This window comes from Microchirus variegatus (genome assembly GCF_963457635.1).
Source record: "Microchirus variegatus genome assembly, chromosome: 8".
In the NCBI taxonomy this organism is placed as follows: Eukaryota; Metazoa; Chordata; class Actinopteri; order Pleuronectiformes; family Soleidae; genus Microchirus; species Microchirus variegatus.
In genome coordinates, this window is record NC_139809.1 from 27339192 (window position 1) to 27363605 (window position 24414).

At 41.4% G+C, this 24414-nt stretch overlaps 1 protein-coding gene across 1 annotated transcript; it reads left to right on the forward strand.

Moving 5' to 3' along the window:
• Positions 1–588: 588 nt before the first annotated feature.
• On the forward strand, positions 589–17737 carry LOC310931193 (immunoglobulin superfamily member 22-like; the record flags this gene model as incomplete). The annotated part of the gene is made up of 25 exons (XM_083894303.1): positions 589–733; positions 1396–1530; positions 2190–2326; positions 5237–5336; positions 5415–5451; positions 5674–5845; positions 6067–6180; positions 8177–8339; positions 8991–9103; positions 9178–9340; positions 9968–10252; positions 10349–10473; positions 10978–11119; positions 11212–11419; positions 13257–13345; positions 13435–13737; positions 13920–14093; positions 14665–14793; positions 14877–15173; positions 15269–15357; positions 15439–15631; positions 15742–16044; positions 16699–16847; positions 17355–17535; positions 17670–17737. The coding sequence occupies 25 exons, from the start codon at positions 589–591 to the stop codon at positions 17735–17737; spliced, it is 4014 nt and encodes a 1337-aa protein (XP_083750429.1).
• Positions 17738–24414: the final 6677 nt, after the last annotated feature.

Below are 24414 nucleotides of genomic sequence, written 5' to 3' on the forward strand. Positions count from 1 at the left end.
AATTCTGGCAACCATAGCTGCCAGTTTTTTACCGTTAAAAATAAGTGGGTTTTTTGTTTTTTTAATGAATAAAGTGGTATTTTATGTTAATACAGGCACATTTCTTCACCTTATACAATATTTTCACGTTAAATATATGGGAAAAACACTGTTACTTTCAATGAAAAAAAGAGTTATTTATATGGTAGAATATTGAAAAGATCAACAACCTTTACTGTAACATCAGCAGTAGTTCTATCCGTTTACCCTAATGTAAGAAAAGGTTCTACCGTATTTATTACGGTAGAATTCTGGCAACCACAGCTGCCAGTTTTTTACCTTTAAAACAACTGTTTTTTTTTTTTTTTACAGTGTACCATCTAGGATTAAGGAGTCAAATGAGCATTGTCTGTCAGTAAAATGATCAATTAGATAGATAGATGTTCGTTTTTAAAGTTGTCCTGGCACACTGCATTTTTAAATTTAAATTCAATGTTATTTGCACTGTTTTAAACTGAATCTAGACATTTTAGAGCTCAAGTCATATCTTTATTTGTGTCTGCCAACATCCAGGAACAAATTGACACCACTTTTATAACCATCAAGATCATGGCAGCAGAGCACCTCCAGTCCACTGGGGGCAGAATGGAGCACATGGAACAGCAAATGAGGCAGGTCTCATCCACCTCAATCTCCTCCGCAAGCTCCGCCAAGATGCGGAAAGTGTCCCAGGGCTCGTCGAGGACCATGGAAGGTTTGATTTGTTCATCAAGCTATTAATTTAAGCTATTTATTTTGGCTGTATTTGAATCATAGCTATAAATAACATTTGGGGATTAAATTACATTAAAGCTCCAGTGTATGACAATTAGTGATAATCTAATGGTGAAACTGGGACTCACTGCTCACTTTCCTGGGTGTGTCTATGGGAAGAGAACTATGGTGGCCTTTGCATACCAGAAAAGAAACACTAACACACCCCTCAGTCTCTATATTTGTCTCCTCAGTTGTTGGATTAAACTTCAGATTTATGTGGGAGGAGTTGTTTTTCCCCAACAGCAAAATACATTTGCACATCAATATATGGAACTTTTTTTTGTGTGGCACAAGATGGCAGCCTCTATAAAGCAAGTCCAGTGCCTACACTTGCAGAAATGATTTCATTTACAGCGTTTATCCACTTATACTTCAGGGTTAGAACATCCCATTTCTGTTAATTACCTCTGCTCAATATTACACATTGGACCTTTAATATCATCACTGCAGTGAGCAAAAGTCATATAACTGTTAAACATAGTAGAATAGTAGCTTTAAATTAAATTTTCACATGTGTTTAGTGCTAGAAAATGATATCACCTTTCCATATTAGTATATTTACATGCATGTGTGATGTGCATGTCCTCAACACTACTTCAGATCAATCTGGAGTTCAGCATAAAACATCAGCTGTGGTGGAGACCTTCAGCCAGGTACAGAAATCTCCACAGATCCCCAAGGGAGAGTCTGCCCCAGATTTCGAGGAAAAGCTGCGACCCGTCTCTGCCCAAGAGGGTAAGGTGAACGGCTAGTTTCTTTCTCGTGGTGCCTTGAAAGCCCTTTGCCTCCAATAATATCTGTCTTCACACTGAATTACAAACAACTGTGAGCCCCTCGAGACTCTATAATAAGAGAACAACATGTGAGTTAATTTTAGATCCTGGCCCGTAGTTTGCCTAGAAACTCCAGATGACACAAGCTCTACTGGGACAAAGCAAACTTTAAACTCAAAGTAACAATGTGTCTGTGTGGTTGAAGGCAGCGAAGTAACACACAAAGCACAAAGATACTTAAATAGAGTTTGTTTGATGCTTATAACCTCCACAGAACAGAAACCTTTGCCACTTCTATTGAAGACAAACCTTATTCACCCTGGCTCTACCTGTGAATTATAGATTAAGAGGTCTGGAGAAGAAAGCCTGTCACAGTGTGCACAGCACTGCAGATTAGCCATAGCATTAGTATTCATTGGCTGCTCTTTAAACTTACTGGTCTAAGAGGGAAAACAGGAAAAGGCAAGAAAAAGATTGAGAGGCAATTGAGCTGATGTGTGTTTAAAATGCATTGCTCCGCCACTATGACTAAAAAACACTCGGTATTCAGAGACACGACGTGTTTAGTTTCCTAAATTCATTCATCTTCATTAATCAGATTTGACTCTTTGTCATCCATAGGTGGCGATGCAGCGTTCAAGGCCAAGGTGACCGGGAATCCTCAGCCCACTGTCCTGTGGGAGCGAGCCGGTGGGTGCCGGCTGCCTGCTGCAGCCAAATCCTTCTGTGACGACATCAACAGTCAGCATATACTCAAGGTTTGACAATAAAACTACGTACAGTAGATTATTGTGGTCTTGACTTCATGAAGGGTGTTTGCTTTTCGAAAACAAACACAAAAACAAAAGAGATTTGCTTTCTATTTTAATCGTTTTCTCTCCAAAGGCTGTTAACACACAAGGGTTTTGATTTTGGTTTTGTATAATTACTACCTGCTATGCAAAAGCCTTCTTGTCATATAAACTGTAGGTTTAATAATGATTTAAACTATGTAAATGTCCCCACTGCGGGACTAATAAAGGACTATCTTATCTTATCTAATCTCACAATGGAACTTTAATAACCAGTGTTATTAGGATTGTGAACGTTTAACCGTTTAAAGGTGAAGTAAGTAGTTTATAGTGCCATCTAGAGGAGAGGCTGAAATTTACAACAAAGAACTGCTCCTCTGCTCACCCCCTCCCTTCCCTGAGCGCTACGGTATCCTCAGCCGGTCAAATGTCGTCCTCGTCGTCTTTCTCCGTGTCAGCAGATGAGGTTCGTGAGGCGAGGGAGAGGGCGAGCTACCGCGGCCGTAGCAGACGAATCGGAGAGAGTGGAGGCGGGACTTCCGCTACAAGTAAAGAGACGCTTGATTTGTTCTCTCGCGTTTGTCCTTACAGGCTCCGGTAGAAACATGGCGTCTCGCTGCTAACAGTGGCAATGCAACCGCGGCCATGTTTTTTTACATGACTTTTTGAAACGCTACGAAAATGAAACAAAAATTATTATACAGCGACTAGACAATGCAGGAGCACATAATATGTATAAAAAAGTGGATTTTGGGTTATATAAACCCATAAATACTACACAGTGTCCCTTTAACACTTAGCTATCGCAGATGACACATTTGCACAAGCACACTTTGCATTACCATAATTACATGACGGTTTGTGCTATCGGGAAAAATTCCAAAGGTTTTGTCAGGAACTTGGACTCAGTTGCACGAGAACTGAATCTGGTTTCAAAAAAAGGTTTATTTGCTCGAATAAGCGATTCAAAAAGGCGACCAGAGGTCCAAACAAAACTCAGGGCGGGAGCAAACAAAAAAACCTCCACAAATATACAGAAAATAAATCTACAGCCAAGCTGCGTAAACTAGAAGATAAAACTACAGCCTTGCTGTGAAAAATAGGAAAACAAAACGACAGCCGAGCTGCGATATAACCATGAGCGAAGAAACAACGAGATACAAACACCTGAATGGATACTTGGTCTTCTCTGAATACTCGTTTGACAAGTCGAGAGGGAACCATTTAAAGGTGCAGTGGTAACGATCACCAGGTGCAAGTGGTTACTAATGAACGGGGCGCGGTGAAGACAGAGACAGTGAACACAGAAAGCGGAAAACCCCCATCACCAAAATAAAACAGGAAGTGACATAACTAAACCGAAAAACCTGCCTAAAAACGCCAACTAAACTAAAATAACCACCGCTTCGTGACAGTTTTCCGGAAGCTGAGAAGTTACAAAGGCAAAGGCAACATTATGGTTGTTAAAGTAATTTCACTCGTGTTTCACTGGTGTTCGTGTACAACTGCAGTGTTTTTTCAGATAAAACTTTTTGTTTTTCTTAATTTTAAATTGTTAATACACTATTTTAACATGCAGTAAATTGTAAATGAGCAAATGTTTAAATTGATTCTGGAAAAATAGGCAAAAAAAATATATTTTGAAGTCATACATTTTTCGTTGGTGTCAGATTATTTATAACATAATGGTGATGAACACTGGTTGGAAAGGCCCCCTGGGAATTTTTGCCCAGGGCCCCTCCAGACTCTAGAATCGCCTCTTTTGGAGAGCAGGACAGGAAGTTCAACCAGATTATCCAGGCAGCATGTACGTGTTGAGGCACGTTTAAACTCGGGCTGAGCAATTATTACATCATTTCATTTTAAATTGAAATCACAGTTTGACACAATGCAATTAGGAAATCGCACAGGCAGCACTGTAATTGTTCATTACTCGATTGTTGTACGTTGATTACAAATGTAAAAAAAAAGAAATGCATTAAACTTTGAAAACACTCACACTTTTGCATTAATTCATTCATTAAAGGTCCAGTATGTAAAATGTAGGGGACCTATCAACAGATAATTGATACTAAAATTGTTTATATTCACCTAAAAATTTAGAAAATGTTGTCTTTGCCCTCTTTTTCCATAGTCTGCCATGTCACGATGGGTGGTTGGTTGAAATACACAATTTTGCCCCTAGATGCCTGTTCACTGTAACTCCTAACATGTAGAAACTCCTCATTGATGGCAGTTTTTTTCTTTCTTTTTACCTACCTGTCAAACTTTAATGAGAATCTCTCACATCTTTACATAGATACACTTTTGCCCCAAACTAACGTGTGATCGGAATACCAATATACGATTTCTTTTAATAAATCCGTCCTCATTTGAATTTCAGTGTTTTTCTCCTGATGCTGTGAAGGTAAATGTGACCATAGCAGATAATTGCAGAGTAGACAGGCAGCCCCTCGACTACCTCGGACAGTACATCATGTATCATGAGGAGAATTGGATGCAAAAGGGGAAAAAAAAACTCTGTGATCCTTTTATCTATAACTACTTTGGATTGGATTTAACACTTCCTCTATTCCAGCCGGGAGCTTAAGTGACGCTTAAACAGCCATTATAAAGCAATTAACTTGTGGGTGCTGACATATGCATCTCCCCTTGCCATCTGTTTCTCTGGTGAAAGATGACTCTTAAGTCATAGAGCTGAAAGTTCACTGTATATTTATGGTGTGACACTGCCTCCCTTTGTTTAATGCAAGTACTGCATTGGTGTTCAAAAAGCACAGACAATGTAATGACATATGTCAGGTCCTATAGAAGCAGGAAGCTATTTTGATTCTCTTTTTTTTTTGCCTTGTAATATATTTTCCCCCCCAACTTCAGATCAAAAGCTTGGTGCAGGAGGATGCCGACGTCTACAAGTGCATTGCTTCCAACAAGCACGGAGAAGCCATATACTCGGTCTCCCTCATTGTGACAGAAAGTGAGTTGAGTCATTTAATTTGGTGCCGTTTTTATCCAGCGCCTCACGTTAAAAAACAACTTTCCCCTTTGTTCACAGATCCAGCGATGGACTTCAAAAAGAAGCTGAAGAAACGGTAGGAACACATGAAGGACACTTCAGTAAATCCCGTCAAATTGTGATAGAGCACTCTGCAGTCCGCCCTTGGATGCGTTGTCTTTGCATGCATCCAGAAATATCTAAAGGCTGAGACTTTTTGAGCTGTCAGCACACACATATGTGTACTTTCAGATGTACAGACGTATAGACACACACACGCATAAGCCTCACAGGTGTAATCTTGCTTCTTATGCACCAGCGTGGAGATAAGAGAGGAGAAGAAGAAACCACCTACAGAGGAGGAGATGTTAAAGATCCTATCTGGGGCTGAGAAGAAGGACTACGAGAGGATCTGTGCCGAGCACGGCTTCACTGACTTCAGAGGCATTCTGAAGAAGCTGAAGGAGATGAAGAAGAAAGTGGAGGTGGAGGTAGGTGTTTATGTTTTATAAATAGCACAAGATCACATAAGCATAAAACAGTTGGGATTATATATGAAAGAAGTATAGAATAACACACAATGAAGCGTGTGTGTGTTACATAATAAAAACTCAATGCAGCTAAGGTTAAGATTGGAAAGTGCTTCCCAGACAGTGTCGTGTCATTTGTGCGGGTTGTTTATCTGCAAATAAAAACATTCAACCTTTTCCAGATTGTGCGCGTGTTGAAGCCCCTGGAGAACATCACTGCCAAAGTTGACACGAACGTTGTCTTTGATGCCATCTTAGAACTGAAGGATCCGAACATCAGGATGCAGTGGTTTCTGGTAAACCCACTCTGCCGGTTTGTTATGCGAGTGTGTCAAAGTTTGCATGTGTGGGAAGAGTGAGTTCATCAGCTCATCAGACGGTTAGTGGTTCAGTCCCTGGCTTTTCCAGTCAAAGTGTCTTTGGACAAGACCATAGAAATGTATTTAACCCAGGCCTCGTGTAGTTAGATATAACTAGAGTGGTTAATACGATGAGACTGAGCCTGGGCTCACTGTAGAAAGATACAACTATAACAATACTCTATTCCATTGGTCCTCAAAGTGCGGCCCGGGGGCCAACGGCAGCCCGCAGAAACATTTCTTGCGGGCCGCAATGAATTAGAGTTGATAGTTTAAATCCAGGAGGTACTAAGCTTGTTAAATGTTTATTGGACATTACCGGATACAGACCAATAAGTGTAAACTGTAGAACTGCAATCTGGTCGTTAAAATTATTACAAATGGGATTTCTTGCTGTTTTTTTCGTTTTTTTTCCTTTGGCGGCCCTCAGTCCAAAGTTTGGTTCCTAAATTGGCCCTCAGGTATCAAAACATTGAGAACCCCTGCTCTATTCTATCTTAATAATGACCACCACAATAGTACTTCAAATGCAATATTCCTCACAGGCAATGTATTTGCCTGTGAATTTCAATGAAATTCAAAGGAAGTAATTTACCTAGTATAAAAAAGAAATTCAGAAAGTTATGTCAAAAATGACAAAAGATCATTCAAAATAAAATTCACGTTGTCAAGGGAAAAATAATAAACAATTAAATAAAAAAAACAAAAAACTTTTGTTTAGATACCTTACAAGGCGATATGTACACACCTTACAGGAACACAATTTTCTGATACTCGAAACAATTAAAAATTCACTCATAAAATCCTATAACACACACTATCAAAATGATATTGACACCGTCCCAGGCCCGTTGACGCTGGGGTGGTGGGCCTAAAACTATAATGGCCGCTTCACTCAGAACTGAGCCATGAATAAAACAAAAAACGTGGATGTTAGTACTCACGAATCCCAGCGTATGATTAGTAGAGGGAAGTGGATAATGATGGTAGTCTCACGATGGGCAATGGCAATAGAGACGGCGATGGCAGTCACAGTTCACTCACACGCACAGCAGCAAAGTCCACTGAAGAGAAAAAAACAGGGCTGTCCGTTAGAAACCCATCTCTCTCCTTCTCCAACATCTAGTTACAGAATATTATCCCAATTGAGCCGCAATAATACACACTATTTCTTGTTTAATTACCATTAGCTCCATTTGCTACCGCTAACTAGCATTACGCTCATCACGTCCAGTCTCTTAACACTATAACAGTTAGATATACAAACACACAAATTCAAGCTGATCTGGCAGCTCTAATAAACTTACAGGAGTCTTTTCCACGAAATGAACTAGATATGTACAGATAGTTTAGCCATGTTTTGGTTTTCGTGGCCCTGATAAGAGAAGGAAGAATCTACGCATGCGCTCGGACATGGCGGTGTTGTGGGATAGCGTATCACAGCACCACCTTTGACACGTGAAGTACTTCCCAAATTATGTTAAGATTTATTGTCTGTTTCCTTTAAATGGGAGCATAATTAACAGAAAAAAAATACAACTTGGAGGGGGGTCTTGATCCTGTTGAAGGCCTGAAAATGTTGTAAATCAAATTAGAAGTGGCTTAATTTTCCCATAGATGAAATAATTTTCCCATTCTATGGGATTATTATTCTCAGAACTATTTTTGCAACCAGCAGAGTCGCCCCCTGGTGGCTATGCTTCACTTTTTGAACGGCAGGACTACATTTTATTTTATACACAGTCTATGGACAAGATACTGAACATAAAAGTGTCATCAAGCTATACATGAATGAGTGGCATAGATGCACTGTATGAATGTGTCTGTACCTTTGACTTGTGATGTTAAGCATTTTCAGTGCAAAGTGCTACATAAGTGCAGTCCAATTACTATTTACCGTTCCCCTCATCGAGCTGTTTTATTTATGATTCAGGGCACAGAGCTGCTGCGGATCCAGTTCTCTCATGGGAAATACGAAGTGAAACAGATGGGAACCAAACACATGCTGTGCATTTCTAGTGTGAGCCTCAGTGACACGGGAACCTACATGCTGCAGGTTGGAGACAAAAGACTGTCAGCCAGGCTTAAAGTCATAGGCAAGTGCTGAAGGAGACTCAAGTCCTTCCCACTGAACGTAACTTAGAGAGACAATGTCGTCACCAATTGCATTTACCTCCTCTCAGAGTCACTTTCACTGTTTTCAAACACGTTTTCTTGTTACTTGCATGTGTCACCACCTGTGCTGCGTGGTTTACTTGACTTCTCAATTTCAGTGAATTTCAAGTCATTCCGAGATGCTTTCTACTTTTGAGACTAAAGTCAGCTCACTGCCAAAGTGCATCAGGGCAAATGGATCATTTCCTCAATTTCAAAAATTCATTAAAATTATTCCTTGAGAGGTTTCTAAATATTTTCAACGCATCCTTGCTCAGGGCGATGTCGACTATTATGATGGTAAATTTCAAGTCATTCCGAGATACTTTTTGTTTTCGAGAAGAAAGTCAGCTCACTGTCAAAGTGCATCAGGGCAGTGATCATTACCTGAAATTCAAAAATTCATGAAAATAATTCCTTAAGAGTTTCTTTCCTTTAAAATGTAAAGCCTGAATATGTGACCTTTAAACACACACACCCAGGATGTCCATATAAGGAGTTGTGTATTATTCCCACGGTAATTTACCATGGATGCCTGTGGCACAGATCCGGGTTAATATTTAATGATTTTCTCTCTCTTGTCCGTCTTTCAGATGAACCCCTGAGGTTTTTATCTGAATTCAAGCCAAAGAAAGTAACAGAGCGGCAGACTGCCGTGTTTGAGGTCCGTCTCTCTAAGAAGACAGATGCGCCGCTCATCTGGAAGGTTTGCATCCAAATCAAAATGAAAAGCTACTCAAATTGTTTTCTGTAAATGTGTAAATGTTCATGTTTCTCCAGGTGAACGGAAAGGAAGTGAGAAGAGATGAGAAGTTTGAGGTGTCCCTGTCTGAAGATGGCCTGACATACACCTTGAAGATTAAGGACGTTAAAGTCAGTGACACTGGAGACTACGCCATCAACATTGGAGACCTCACTGCGACTGTGCCACTTTTCATTGAACGTATGTGCAGCCATTAGGCTTTCTGTTCAATAAGAAACTTTTCATGCTATATTTGGCTTTGTTTTCCCCAGAAGCCTATGTCATCCTGTTTTAGAGGTGTTAGCATTTTTGAAGGAAATTACTTCCCCTTTAGACTCAGCGGAGATGAGCAGTTACTGCCTCCCCTGAGATTAGTGGCTGCGTTCCTTCATAGCTGTGCTAAACAACATCATCTTCCCTCTATCTTCCAAATGAAGACGTATGGGAAGCATAATAAATCCTCCCTCCTCGTGCTGAGTTGAAAGTAATCCAGCCAAATCCCTCCTCACAACAAGCTCATTTATTTTGTCTCTGTCTACACAAGATGCGTTCTTGCCCAGGGTGCATGCTGGGACATGTAAATATCTTCACAAGGACATGTGGCTGCCCTCTGGGGTTGCAGAAACAAATGCGTCGTCATTGATGTTGCGTTAATTACAGTTAGTCATTAGTAGTTATCCATCTTGTTCTTTCAAGTCAATTTTTGTTTTTAGTGAGTTTAAACTAATATTGGATGTGCTTATTGTCCATATATCATGCTGTTAAAGGTCAAACAGAGGGTCACTCTTCTTCTATGCACTCCCTGTTTTTCTTATTCTCTTTCCTCAGGGATTCCCATCACGTTTACCAGCAACCTGAAGAATGTGCGCGTGCAGGAGAGAGGGAAGGCCCACCTCGAGTGCGAAATGAGCTCCAAGGATGTGCACATCCGCTGGCTGAGGAATGGCTGTGATATCACTGCGAGTCCCCACTACGTCTTCATGCGTGAGGGAAAGCGGGCAGAGGTTATTATCGAGGACTGTGAGCTGACAGACGGGGGAGAATACTCCATCGTCTGCACTCAGGACAATGACACTCACGAATATGTCACTGCGGCCAATCTAACCGTGGACGGTAATGACATCTGTCCGTTTCCCCGCAGTTGTTTCAGTTGTGTCTGTGCCACTGGAAAATGACTGACTAATAAGGTTTGTCTCCATGTGTTGCCAGAACGTTTTGCATCAGTGAAGAGGGGTTTGTCAGATGTTCAGTGTCCCACAGGCTCTCCGGCTGAGCTGTGTGTTGTACTCGATGATGAGAAGGTGGATGGAGTGTGGCTGAAGAATGGAGTGGAGGTAGGAGAAAGAATCCTGGAATCCAGTCAACCTTACATATACTCAGAAATACTCAGACCAGGCCTTCTGCTACCAGCAATGCATGCGCTGCCACATTAAGTCACTTAAAGCTCACATAGAGTGGTCCTGTTGCACATATATGTTAGTTATGGAGGTCTACTTACATACATTGACTTGTTTTTATGGTCAAAAACCTCCTAGTTGCTGTAAACGAGCCGAAATCCTCTTTTCTGACGGTGTTTCCCAGCCGCGAGATTTGAGACTCAACTCTCACACCCAGAAGACATTGAGAGAGTCTTGTGATTGGCCAGTACCTGGAAGTGACATATTCAGCACACCATCATCTTTTGAGCCTATCCTGCCTTGTTATGTCTGCGTGGTTTCACAGTGTGTTAGATTCATATTGAAATAAAAATGAAGAAAGGAACATATTTTTCAGATAGAATATAGAGAATTTCTGTCGATTCATACTAACAAGCAGTTGTTGTTGGTTTTTTTTGGCAGATTTCAGAGCTGAGGGGGGTTCAGGTGGTCAAACAGGGAACCGTCCACAAGCTAATCTTCTCTGGTGTGACTCATTCTCACGAGGGCAGGTATACTTTCAGAGCCAAGGGAGCTGAGAGTGAGGCTGTGCTCACTATTGCAGGTCAGTATACTGCACCTGTGTTACCCAATGTCTGGTATCAGAATTGGAAAACAAAGCAAAATGGAAAACATTGCACATGATCTGCTTTATAGACCCTCCTCAGATTGATTGTTCTGTGTTGGACCTGTTGAGCGCACGGCCTGTGACTGTTAAGGCTGGACAGACAGCTGCCATAAAGATTCCCTTCAAAGGGAAACCGCTGCCCAAGGTCACGTGGTACAAAGACGGGGTTGAAGTCCGGGAGGATGAAAGAACCAAGGTGGAGAGGACAGCTGACTACACCTCCCTGGTGCTCAGCAGGTGGGTTAGCAGTATACGACCAAACAAACGGAAGTACAGGTGCACACCTCTCAATTTCAAATGATTACCGAGTTTAGAAAACTCAGACAAAAACATGGTTAAACTGGTTTGTAATATTCTTATATCTTTTGAACTTGCTTGTCTCAAAGGGAACAATAACCTCTCCGCCTGATTTCAATGATCTTTGAGCAGATCTTGACAAATGTTATGCAGCCTGTTCCTGTTGAACAGCATTCAATAAAAGAAAAACAAAAGTTACATAAAATAATTTCACTGATTTAAAGAGTTCAGCTTCTTTATCAGATGTTGTCCATACTTCACCAGAGACTCGGAGTTGTTAATGTCCGATTTAAGCCGACTGTGCCAGGGTATTTATAACAATTTTTAAAAAGATTAATCACAGGGTAGCTGTGGATTAATCACGATTAATCACGTTTAATTACCATACGTAAATATGCCTGAAAAATTCTAATTCTCTCCTTATATCGTTGTAGGAACGGAGAGATAATTAAAGTATTTGAAAATATAAATGTAAAGAACAATAAAATACTGTAAATAACGTGTAAAAACCTTTACAAACTTAGTAAAAAATAAACATTACATTGTCAAGAACCGACATTATAAGACAATAGAAATAAATAGAAAAAATAAAATACTGTCAATAACTTTGAAAAACTACACATTGCACTGTAAATAACTCACATTATAAACAAAATATAAAGTATAGAAGTTAAATAGTTTTCTTACTAAACCCACAGCAGGAAATTCCTCATCAGCACCTGCTTCTACTAGTTAGAGTTAGCATCAGCTAGCATTCTGACGCTAATGTTAGCTGCTGTCTGTGTCCCCGTTAGTTAGACAATGACTGTAAATGTTATGATTATATCATTATCTGCGCCAGCAGCGCCACTTACAACTGTGTGTCTTTCTTTCTTTTTTCTTCCTCCTCTCTTTTTTTCTTCCTCTTCTAACTTCCTGATTGATAACTCCTCTTCATTTTCCTTCAGCTTCGTTGACAACTTGCAGAACGATAACTTCACACAGGTTAACGTGAGGTGACGTGGGGCCCCGTTAAGGGGGTTTCCGACTGCGATGTCATTGTTGTTTCAGGGGGACGGGGATGCGGCTGCTCACTGGGGTATTTAGGCTCCGAGTGTCGGGAGCCCCCCCCCCCCCTATCGGCTCGGGGCCCCATGCAGTTGCCCGCCGCCTTGCCTGTTCATAAAGTGCACGTCTACTCGTAACGCGATGAAAGTGAGAAAGTGCGTTAAATGAACGCGTTAAAGGACACTGTGTAGTATTTATGGGTGTAGTATTTATGTCTAGTCGCTGTATAATAGTTTTTGTTTCATTTTCGTAGTGTTTCAAAAAGTCCTGTAAAATAACATGGTCGCGGGCCGCGGTTGCATTGCCACTGTTAGCAGCGAGACGCCATGTTTCTACCGGAGCCTGTAAGGACAAACGCGAGAGAACACATCAAGCGTCGATTTACGGCCGCGGTAGCCTGCCTCTCCCTCGCCTCACGAACCTCATCAGCTGACACAGAGAAAGACGACGAGGACGACATTTGACCGGCTGCGGATACCGTAGCGCTCAGGGAAGGGAGGGGGTGAGCAGAGGAGCAGTTCTTTGTTGTAAATGTCAGCCTCTCCTCTAGATGGCACTATAAACTACTTACTTCACCTTTAATTCCTCAAATTAATCATCCTGCGTTAACGCATTAATTTTGACAGCCCTAGTTATGTTTAGTGTTTTATGTTGTGTTTAGTGCTATGTCTAAAGTCACAATATATCACCATTTAATGTAATACTTTCTCAATATTATATGTTCTACTAGATGTGTGCGAGAGGACAGTGGCGTAATTATGCTCCGCCTGAAGAGCGACTGTGGCACCGCTGTTGCAAACCTGCATTTGAATGTGATCGGTGGGTGACAACAAAAGCCATAGCATTTTTTACATTTAATGCACTATTTGAAATGCTTTATAACACCAGTGTTTCGCTACATTCTCCAGACCGTCCAAAGCCTCCTCAGGGGAACGTGGAGTTCTCTGAGCTATCAGGAAAGTGTATCCAAATGAAGTGGAAGGCTCCCCGGGATAATGGAGGGAAGCGGCTGACCAGTTTTGTGATCGAGCGACGGGCGGCAGGTAAGAAGTCCTGGACCAGGGCGGGTGAGGTTGACGGCAGCAGCACCGTCTTCAGTGATGACAAAGTGGAGGAAGGCCAGGTGTACCAGTACCGCATCAGAGCTGTCAATGCAGAGGGAATGAGCGAACCTCTGGAGACAGAAGAGGTGCGCGCTGGAGAGCCTGTAGGTGAGACTTATAATTTAAATCAAAATCACCTCTGGAAACAGCTGAGAGTGGGTGTGAAAGGGGAAGTGAGAGGAATTGTATTTTTAGAGATGCAATTAGCATCTCTATTCACTTCCTTGTAATTATAATCAGCCGATAAACTGATCATTTCATTCACCTTCTGTTCCTCTGTGCATACTCAGAGCCTCCAGGCACAGCATCCCAGCCCCTGGTGTCTAACGTGACAAAGTACACCATGACAGTGAGTTGGATTCCTCCAGCCTGCGATGGAGGAGCCCCAGTTCTGGGCTACGTTCTGGAAAGGAAGAAGAAAGGCAGCAATATGTGGTTGCAGGTCAATAAGGAGCTGCTCACAGGTGTTTCTGCTTTTTCATTTTATGTAATTTATTGAAAAAGGGAAAGTGTACAATGCTACCATTTGATGCGCTGTACCAGATTACAGCTTAGAGCAGGGGTGTCAAACATACGGCCTGTGGGCCAGAACCGGCCCACCAGAGGGTTTGTACGGAGCCACTGAAGTGACATATGAAAAAAATTTCAATTTTTTTTGGGAAACTCGAGATCTCGACTTTGAAACTCGAGATTTCACATTTTTTATTATTTTTTTGTTTCTCATGTCACTTCGGGGGCTCCGTAAATCCGGCCCGCAGTATGAATTTGTCAAGATTAATACTATATTTTTTCAGTTCCAGATACCTGTGACTAAATCTGTTGTAACTTTTTAGATCCACACAGTGTAAAACAAAGGTTCTTCTTATTCTTCACGTTTATAGGTTATTGTGCTATTATTTTACTACTCTGGCCCACTTGAGATAAAAAAAAAAGAAAACGTTGTATGTGGCCCCTGAACTTAAGCGAGTTTGACATCCCTAGTTTAGAGGTAATTTGCATCTGTACCCTGATAAACATCTGAGTTATTATGTTTAGGTACAAAATTCACGGTGGATGGACTGGTGGATGATGTGGAGTATGAATTCAGAGTCACCAGTGTAAACAGAGCTGGAGCCGGCTCTCCCAGCACCGTCTCTAATGCTGTTCTCGCCAAAGACCCGATACGTGAGTCCCCTTTTCCCCCCTCCCGCCCTGTCTGTATCCATATTATTTGATCAATAATTAAAGTCTGTCTCTGCACCGTGTAGGAGCTCCCGGCATGGTGAGGAACCTGTGTGTGACTGACTCCACAAACTCCTCCGTTTCTCTGAGGTGGACGCCTCCTGAGGAAGGAGACGAACCCTCGGGCTACATCCTAGAGGTGTGTCCTGAAGATGCTAAAGAGTGGACGAAATCCACCAAAATCCCGATAGCTGGCTCCGCCTTCACAGTCGGAGGACTTCAGGAGCGGATGAAGTACCGCTTTCGTATCCGAGCTGTCAATGAAGGAGGGCTAGGGGAGACCATTGAGTTGCTGGAAGGTGTCCTGGCCATGCCTCCACCTGGTAATTTGACTCAGTTTTCTTTGAGTCTCATTTCGCCCCGTTCTCCCCACTCTTTACCTTTTATTTGTTGTTGTTGTTGTTTTCCTTCTTTTTAGTGGCACCCAGGTTTGATCTCCAAGGAAAGCTGAAGAACCAGATGGTGGTACGAGCCGGAGCAACACTTTGTCTGCGCCTAAGCTTCACTGTAAGTCTGACGACACAGTACAGACTCAGTATTTTATTTAATGTCACACACATTTTTACCACCTTCATCCTTCATTTACAGGCTTCACCTCCTCCAGTCATTACCTGGTTTAAAGATGGCGTCTTCACTACAGGAAAGGAAGTCATTGCCAAGACCAAGACCAACTCCCAGCTCCTTATTTCCTCGTCTCAGCGATCTGACTCTGGTGTCTACCGTGTTCACCTGAAGAACGACTATGGAGAGGCTCACTATGATGTTAATGTGGAGATTACAGGTGAGTTGTTATTGTTGTATTTTGCAGAACAAATTCAGTTTTTATGTTTTTGTGGACTTTCCTCGTGAAAAATATTCTGCTCTCAATCCTCCTTTCCCCCCGTTCATCAGACTTTCCTCGACCCCCCAAAAACCTGCGTCTGTTAGAGGAGGTCCCGGGCACGGTGACCCTGCAGTGGGATCACTCTCCCGACTTAATTGACAACAGTGATGGAGCACATTACATTATTCACAAACGAGACACCAGCACTGCTTCTTGGTTTACTGTGGCCGAGCGGGTCTTCAGCAGCAAGTACACTGTCACTGGACTGCTTCCTGGGAGGAAGTACTACTTCAGGGTCATTGCACAAAACTCTATTGGGGACAGCGACCCACTGGATTCAAAGGAGCCTGTTATCATTGCTAAGGAAAAGGGTGAGATATTTGATTTTAATATCTTTTTTAATACTGGTCTCTAGTCAAAATCTACGGAGCCCCCGAAGTGACATGACAAAAAAAAAAAAATGACAAAAAAAGAAAAACTTTTTTTTTTTAATCTTGAGTTTCAAACTACGCAAGCAAGCAGCATTGTCATTCCTTTTCAGTTCACAAAATTATTTTGTGCTTAAACATAAACTCACTCAGATTCATTTCTTTGCATAAGCAAACTCCTTTTTGCTAATGAGGGGCAGCTCTCTCTCGCTCGCTCTCACCACTGTCCACGGTGCTGAAACAAAGAAGCCCTGAACATGGTGCAATTGAAAATGTTTGAGCGGCTGCCGGTCCAAAGAAACTTTCAAAGTCGTTTCAAAGTCGAGATTTCAAGTTTCCAAAAAATTGTAAAAAAAAATTAAAATAAAATGATTTTTTTTTTTTCGAGTATCAAAGTCGAGATCTCGAGTTTCCCAAAAAAAAGAAAAAACAATTTTTTTTCTAATTTTTTCATATATTTTTGAGAAACTCGAGATCTCGAATTTGAAACTCAAGATTTCAAATTTTTTTTTTTTCCGTTATTTTTTTTTTTTTTGTCATGTCACTTCGGGGGCTACGTACAAATCTGTTAATATGTTGTTGTTTTTCTCTGTAAAGAGTGCATCAGCAGCTTGCGGTTGAAAGAATATACCTTTCCAGCACGCCAAGTCAAGCCAACTTTCCTGCTGCCTCTCAAAGACCATGCTGTTCGCAGAGGCCATGACTGCACTATGAGCTGTGCCTATCAGGGCATGCCAACTCCACAGGTATGAAAAACACAGCTCAGACTTGGCTAAGTTAGCTTTATTTTAACGCTTTAGAAGTCAAAACGACCTGAAAATAAATATACTGATAAATGAGGAAGTGCTCATACCTCCTTTTAACACTTGTGCCCTATGCATATCTTTAAAGGTCCATATTTAGAAGAATTTATTCACAGAATTTGAATATACTGCCTTTGAGCATGTTTATATATGTGTATAATGACTTTGATCATTTCCTTGATACACTTGGAAAGGGTAGGGTGAGTGGGAGAGTCCTTCATTTGTTGTGCTCTGCAGTCTCACCACGAGATGTCTCTGATTCTTACACGTGACCTTTAAAGCAAAAGGAATTAGAGATTATCCTCAATCTGCTTTTGAATGTCATGGGATTTTCCTTGCTTACCCCACAAAAAAACAAACCGATATGAACCTTGTGGGTGTAATAATTGAATTGAAAGTTGTTCCCCTTCCTGCAAAGGCAATGCTAATGTTGCTGTTTCCCCTGTGCAGGCCTGCTGGTATAAAGGAGAATTGAAGATCTCTGACTCCTCCCGGTTCTGGCACAGCACAGCTAATGGAGTTTGCACCCTGGTCGTCCCCACCTGTGGAGTTAAAGACGGCGGAGTATACACACTAGTGCTGGAGAACTCTTTGGGGACGGTCAAGTGCTCCTGCAACCTTGTGATCTTTGGTAGGTTTTTTCCGGGAACGGAGTGAAGGAAGGGAACAGAATCGCTATTAAACGTAAAAAAAGAAATAACTGTATATCATCCACAGCTCTATCCATACCAAATATTTATCTCTGCGTGTCCTTGTGTCTTCCAGATAAGGATGACAAGTCTCTGTTGGAGAGCCTGACCAACCAGGCAAACAAAGAGAAGCTTATTTTGTAAGATGTCTGCATAAAGTGCCGCCATCACACACACACATTTTGATTACTGGCTGACATTTAGCTGCATGTACTGTTGACACTGTTGTGACATCACAGAAAATGTTGATTGACATAATGTTTGTCATTGCATAAAGTGACCACTGGAGGCCAGGCTTGTTCCCATTCATTTAATGGGACTCTACTTGAGAAGCAGATTAATGTTTGGTGTGCTGCTGGGGGGGATTTTCCCTCATTACTCGGCTTAGTCAGCCAGTGAGCTTGTACTTTCTCTCGCTTGAGGAATTTGACTTAAGTCTTCCACTTCTTTCCAGCTTGATCTGTTTCACAACCTTTTTTCTGTACAAGCCCACATGCCAGTCAAGTAGAACGGTTAGAGAGTGTGATTCCACATTGCATTAAAAACAAAATCTACATCCAATTGCACAGTTTGTCGACGTCTATGTGTCACTTATTCACTTGAATGAATGTGTATATTGTGTAATGACGATATTCTGCGCTTTTAAAATACCTCAAAATGGATCGCAAACAAAGAAAAACATTATATCAACCTTAAGTACAGTTTTAATATATCAGTGGAACACTTTTGCTGTAGGATATATATATATACATTATTGGATTAAAAATAAAACTATGAGGTAATGGTGCTCATATCAGCTCATAGATGTCACAAGACATCGCCAACACTTTGCCAGGTCTTTACTGCAGCTATTTTCCTAAAGAGACTATAATATAGTATGAAAGAGCCAAGAGTCCAATACTGACCAGTGTAGTTTAAACACATCATTTTTATTTTAAACCTTCAGCATCTGAAGTCCATTGTCACATCACCGTGATTGTTCATTTCAAATCCAACATCCATCCATCCATTATCTACCACCAGAGGGTCGCGGGGGGTGCTGTGCCTATCTCGGCTAACATATAGAGACAAACCAATTCACCTAATTCACCCATATCGCATGTTTTTGGACTGTGGGAGGAAGCCGGAGAACCCACGCACACAAGGGGAGAACATGCAAACTCCTTGCAGAAAGGCCCTTGTTCCAAAGTTGTTCCAAACGGGACTCGAACCCAGGAACTCGGGTCTTCTTGCTGCAAAGGCAAGAGTGCTAACCACTACACCAACCGTGGGCCCTCACAGCCAACATGTAGAAACAAAACAAAGAGTGATTTAAAACGTTCCATCTGACAGCATCGAGAGAGAGAGAGAGTGAGTGTTGCCCCTGTTAGGCGCTGCCAAACAGACAGAGAGGTGACAACCTCACTTTATCCTGACGTCACTATCCTGGCTCCCGCATATTCCATTCACAAAGTGACACCAAGGGGACTGGCAGTGCTTTAATGCCAGGTTCAAATCAATGAAACCACCAACAGGCTCTAAACCAACGTCACTGGTACCTTTTCTCCGCTCTACTGCTCAGCTACAGCACAATAAGGTGGAAGTGCTTTGCAGTGACGGCCTGAATAGTCAAATTGTTTTGACAGAAACAAAAGGGCTATTGCACCAATGGGAAAGTGAATAATCCTCCTTGACATTTTTGATAGAAGCCATTTATATTATTATAATATGTATGAGATCTATGCCTGGTTTTTAGTCATTACTGAGGTGCATCATTTTCATAGAAGGCTTTGCGTTCTTTGATGCATGGCAGCGAGTGAATGAAATGAATTGGGAGAGAACTGGCACAGACACAGGAATAAACTTGTGATCAGTGTGTGTGTGTGTGTGTGTGTGTGTGTGTGTGTGTGTGTGTGTGTGTGTGTGTGTTAAATAAAGGAGAAAACCTGAGAACACAGAAAAAGGAAGAGAGTCCGGCCTGAATGAGTTTCCACAGGATTGTGGGCTGTGTAAAGTCAGACAATAGAGTGCAGCAGCTACTAGAACAGAACTGTCTGTTGTCCTCCAGCTCTTTTCTGCCTTAATGGCACTTCAGCTTCTGTGGCAACACAAAACACCGGTTATAAATATCTGCTGACATTTTGAATGTAGCACCTTTTTCGATTCTTCGAGACAACAGGAAGTGAACGGGGCAAACAAAGGCCAAGGGAGACGTTATGATGAAGTTGCATTGAAATTGCATTTATTTCTCCAATAGATATTCACATTCAGAGCAGTTTCACTACAGCAAAGAAACTATTTTATCTCTACAATCATGAAAGGAATAAATCACAGGACCACAAGGTAAAGTATATGTGTAAATTAAAAACAATATCCATGAAAAGAAGCTAAATAATGCTATTTAACAAGCCTACAATAACATTTTTAAAAAATACATTGTGAGTTATTTGTGGGATACAAACTCCAGATTATCCAATGGTGACAAGCAAAGGAAAAGACATTTCAGGGCTTATTTTCTGCAAATAAAATGGTAATACTTTGTAAGAGGGTTGTAACACCTAAACAGTCATTTTTAAAGAAGAATTCTGCTTCTCACTTAGAGCGTCACCTTCTTATGCTTAACCTGTCAACACAAAAACAACCTCTGTTTTTATCTTCTTCAAGAATACAGGTAAACTGGGCATATAAAGAATACAACATGTAATGTTTTGAACACCTGCTGCTGGGTTTAAGGAAAAAAAACAATGACTGGCCTTATCACAAGATGCTCATTTAATATATGTCCCATTAGCTCATACTGATGTTGGTCTGCCACTGTAATAACAATGTTAAAAATGCAATCTGCGTTTCATGTGAGCAAATATGTACGAACATTACAGCTCTGTTTATTTGAATGTCACCAGCTACAACAACAGCATATTCACAGCGAGAGATTCTAAGTAAGGATCACAACATTAAAAACAGAAAAAAACGGAGAGAAGTTTAACTTAAATAAAAGTGCCAGTTTTAGAGAACCAAGTGAGAACGCAGGCCCTCCCAACTACAACAGCGTCTGGTTCCATGCTGGCCTCCCACAGCTCTCTCAGGTCCCCTTTGTCTGCAGGGACAAAGCTTAGGACAACAGAGCTGTTGACAGGCTGAGGTAAAGTGATGCTCCTGCATGCTAGCCTGCCATCTGTGGGGGGGGGGCAGGGTGGCAGCTAACAGGCCAAATGGAAAGGGAGTCTTCCCCTGTGTGTCATATTTCACCTCCTCACCCAATTTCAGCTACAGTATCTCTCGGCAATAACCTCCTTCCTGAGTTGAAAGCCAAACCCCCTTACTGAAAGAGGGGGCCTGTGCCTCCTGCAGAACAAAAGGATGTTTGACACAAAAGAGGAGTCCAGTTTTTGATAAGGGTTTCAGCTTTGGTTATCTGTGCCCAAGACAAACAAGAATAGAAGCAAAGTCGTCCACATGGGCACAGTAAGTTTCCTAATTTAATGTGTTATTTAAAGGTCCAGTGTGTAACATTTAGGAGGGGTTATTGCCAGGAATTACTCCCCTGAAATATGCTGCTTTAAGGTCCGTGTAAAGCAAATACAGAGACTCTCCTCTTCATGCATTATATATGTTAGAAAATAGTGGTTGTAACACTGAAAATGTCTTCTCTCTTAGGGTTCTGTTCAGGATTTTTCAGCCAGGTCTAAAAATATGTCTCAATGACACCACAGCCATAATTAACACAAGTCCTCCACAAACACTATAACAATATAAACACCCTCATCACACTTTTATCAGTGGTTAAGGCCGCTACTCCTGTGTGCAGAGACATCGTGGTCACAAGTTCAACTCCGCCCCTGGCTGGTTGTACTCAATTGTAAGTCGCTTTGGATAAAAGCGTCTGCTAAATGACATGTAATGTAATCAGTGGTTTATCATTCACTTGTGAGTAACTGCACCTGCTCCTACCCTACTGCCTTTGGTCTGCTAGTGCGCTGGGATGTCTTTGTCCCACAAATATAGAAGCTCTGCCACTTTATTTTATTTACCCTAACCCAGGGGTTCTCAAAGTTTTGATACCCGAGGGCCAATTTAGGAACCCAACATTGGACTGAGGACCGCCAAAAAAAAGAACAAAATCCCATTTGTAATCATTTTAATGACCAGATTGCAGTTCTACAGTTAAGCGTTAAGTAATGTAAGCGTTAATATAATGTAATTTAAGCATTAATATAATAACGCGTAATAATTAACTGGGTAATTACCCAGTATTTTGGCCATTGTTCTTACTTTCTAATTACAGGTTAATACCAAGTAACACATTTCTGTTACCATATATTTACTGGGTAAATATAGCTAGTAATTGGGGGCTGTAGCTACCTGCTTATTACCAGCTTTTAACCCAATAATACACTAAAATTCACCATATAGAAACCAGGTAAATACCCAGTATTTTTGTTTACACTTATTGGTATGTATCCAGTAATGTCCAATAACATTTAACAAGCTTAGTAGCTCCTGGATTAAAACTATCAACCGTAATTCATTGCGGGCCGCCAGGAATGTTTCTGTGGGTCGCCGTTGGCCCCCGGGCCGCACTTTGAGAATCAATGCCCTAACCCAACACTGATAAACTGTGACATTCAGCTGCTTTGGTGTTGCAGAACTGTGCAAAAGCGCCATTACTATACTTTAACAAAGAGGACTGATACCTGGTATGCAAGGCCACTGTAGTTCTCTGGTGTGCTTGGGTAAGGGAGGGGTTACACTCACCCCTCCACATCACTAAAGCTTACACACTGGACCTTTAGGTTTATTTATTGCTATACTACTCATCTATTACCCTTCACTTTACAAAACCGTGGCTGTTTTCCAAAGTGTGGGTTGACCAACAATAGTTAATCTCTGAAATACTTCAAATAGTTAAGCCTTTCTTTTGTCTCGTTGCCATTTAGGTGACAGGACTAAAAGTCAGGAGGCTTAATGTCGCAGAGAACAAAGACATGAGGGCTTCCGTAAATTGTGCACATAGTAGGGACACGAAAGACTCCCTCTCCATGGCTTTGCTTTAGGCTGCATACAAGAGCCAGTCATGTCAACCATCATCTTTATCTCATATTATATTAAAACTTGATTTGTGTGCGTGTTGACTACCAAGCCTCTGCAGGCTTAATACTGCAGGGGATTACTTGGCCACAAACAGTAGGCGAGCGGTCAACAGACGGACTGATGAAACACTTCCGACTGACAAAGCAGAAACATAACGCTGACATACGTGCTACTGACAGGCCGAAAGGAGATTGAGGAACTCTTCTGGCAAAGCAGTCATCAGGAAAATACCCATGGTCTGAGTCTTTGCCGGTCAAACTAAGACAGTATTGACTGTAAAAAAAATGTTGAGTGTCAACATTAAAATCTGCCTGCAGATCAGTCATAGTAGCTGATGTGGTGCATAAATAGTTTTGTGTGTGTGTGTGTATTTATATTTGCCTAGGAGTCATTGACCCTGCAGAGAGAACCAATATCCATGTGCGACGCAGCATTGTATATCACAGATAGATGTATGTGGACTGAACTGTTGCACAACAACATCTGTCCTTTTCTTGCTTGTTTGTTTGTGAAGAACAACCATTTGAGCATGTACTTCCTTAGCATTTAGAAAGCATGTTCAGCTTAAAGCGCTCAGCTTTTGGTCAAATTAAATATATGGATATCCGACCAGTTTGAATCTACCCAGTTAATGCCATCCTCAAATTGCAATACATAGTGGACTACTTATTGAATAACAAAAAAAAGAAGTAGTGGATGCTCTAAAATTCATAAAGTGGTGATGGGTTTTAAGACATGTTTAAGAGCCTTGTGAGAAATACAATGAGGATATCTTGTAGCATACGGGTGCTCCATATCAACTATGATGGTTCACGTTGAGTGGCATTAGACTGGTCATAATAACACACGGATGTTCACTCAACAGCTGAGACAAAGGCATAGATGCTCTCGCACATGCACATTTAAAACATGCAAATACACACAATATTCAGACATCAGAATATGCATTTGCACCTCCTGAATATTCAAGAAGACACTTCATTCTATCATAACAAGTTAGCAGAAGTTAAAACAAAGGAAAGGTGACAGGGTTGAAATGTGGGAGATGAAAGAACATATTAGCCAGCTTGTTGGGGATTACCTGAGGTGGATTTTACAGGATTAGAGCAGAAATATTGGAAATAATGGAAAAAAAACTATTCCCTCAGCCAGTTTGCTCCATGTCTCTTGTTTCTTTTCATGAGGCTGCCCTAGGGCAACGGGCATGTTCATGTGAATGTTTGTGTTTCGTTATGAGTGAATTGAATGTATTCTGAGAATGAGACACACGCACGCATACATGCAAACACACTCACGCAGGGTTGATAAACAAAAAGGATTCAAGCCTTGTGCATTAGCCCTTTTTTCATTTCAGTCTCCATAACATGGTCCAAGGCCAATGACAACATAAGTCAGCTGAAGCAGTCCAACACTGAGAACCCTGTGAGGTTTTCCAATAACTAAGCCAGCAGGAGCTGTGCGTGTCAGGTGTGTGAACAAGACTGACGCTTCACACTGAAAGGAGAAGCAGGTGCACTGTAAAAGCACGTCACAGCGTGCTCTGTGGTTTGCTATGACCACAGTATTTACTGTGTTCACGAAACTCTGAGCAGGAACAATCGAGCATCCATAAACCACCTTCACCTCCTCTAACTCATCTAGCTGTTGTCTTCTTCTCTTGTACATCGTGAAGGATAACCTCACATGGAAAAAAACGTAAAATTGTGAGGCAGTGTGGTTGTTGTTAAAGGGATACTTCACCGATTTGAATG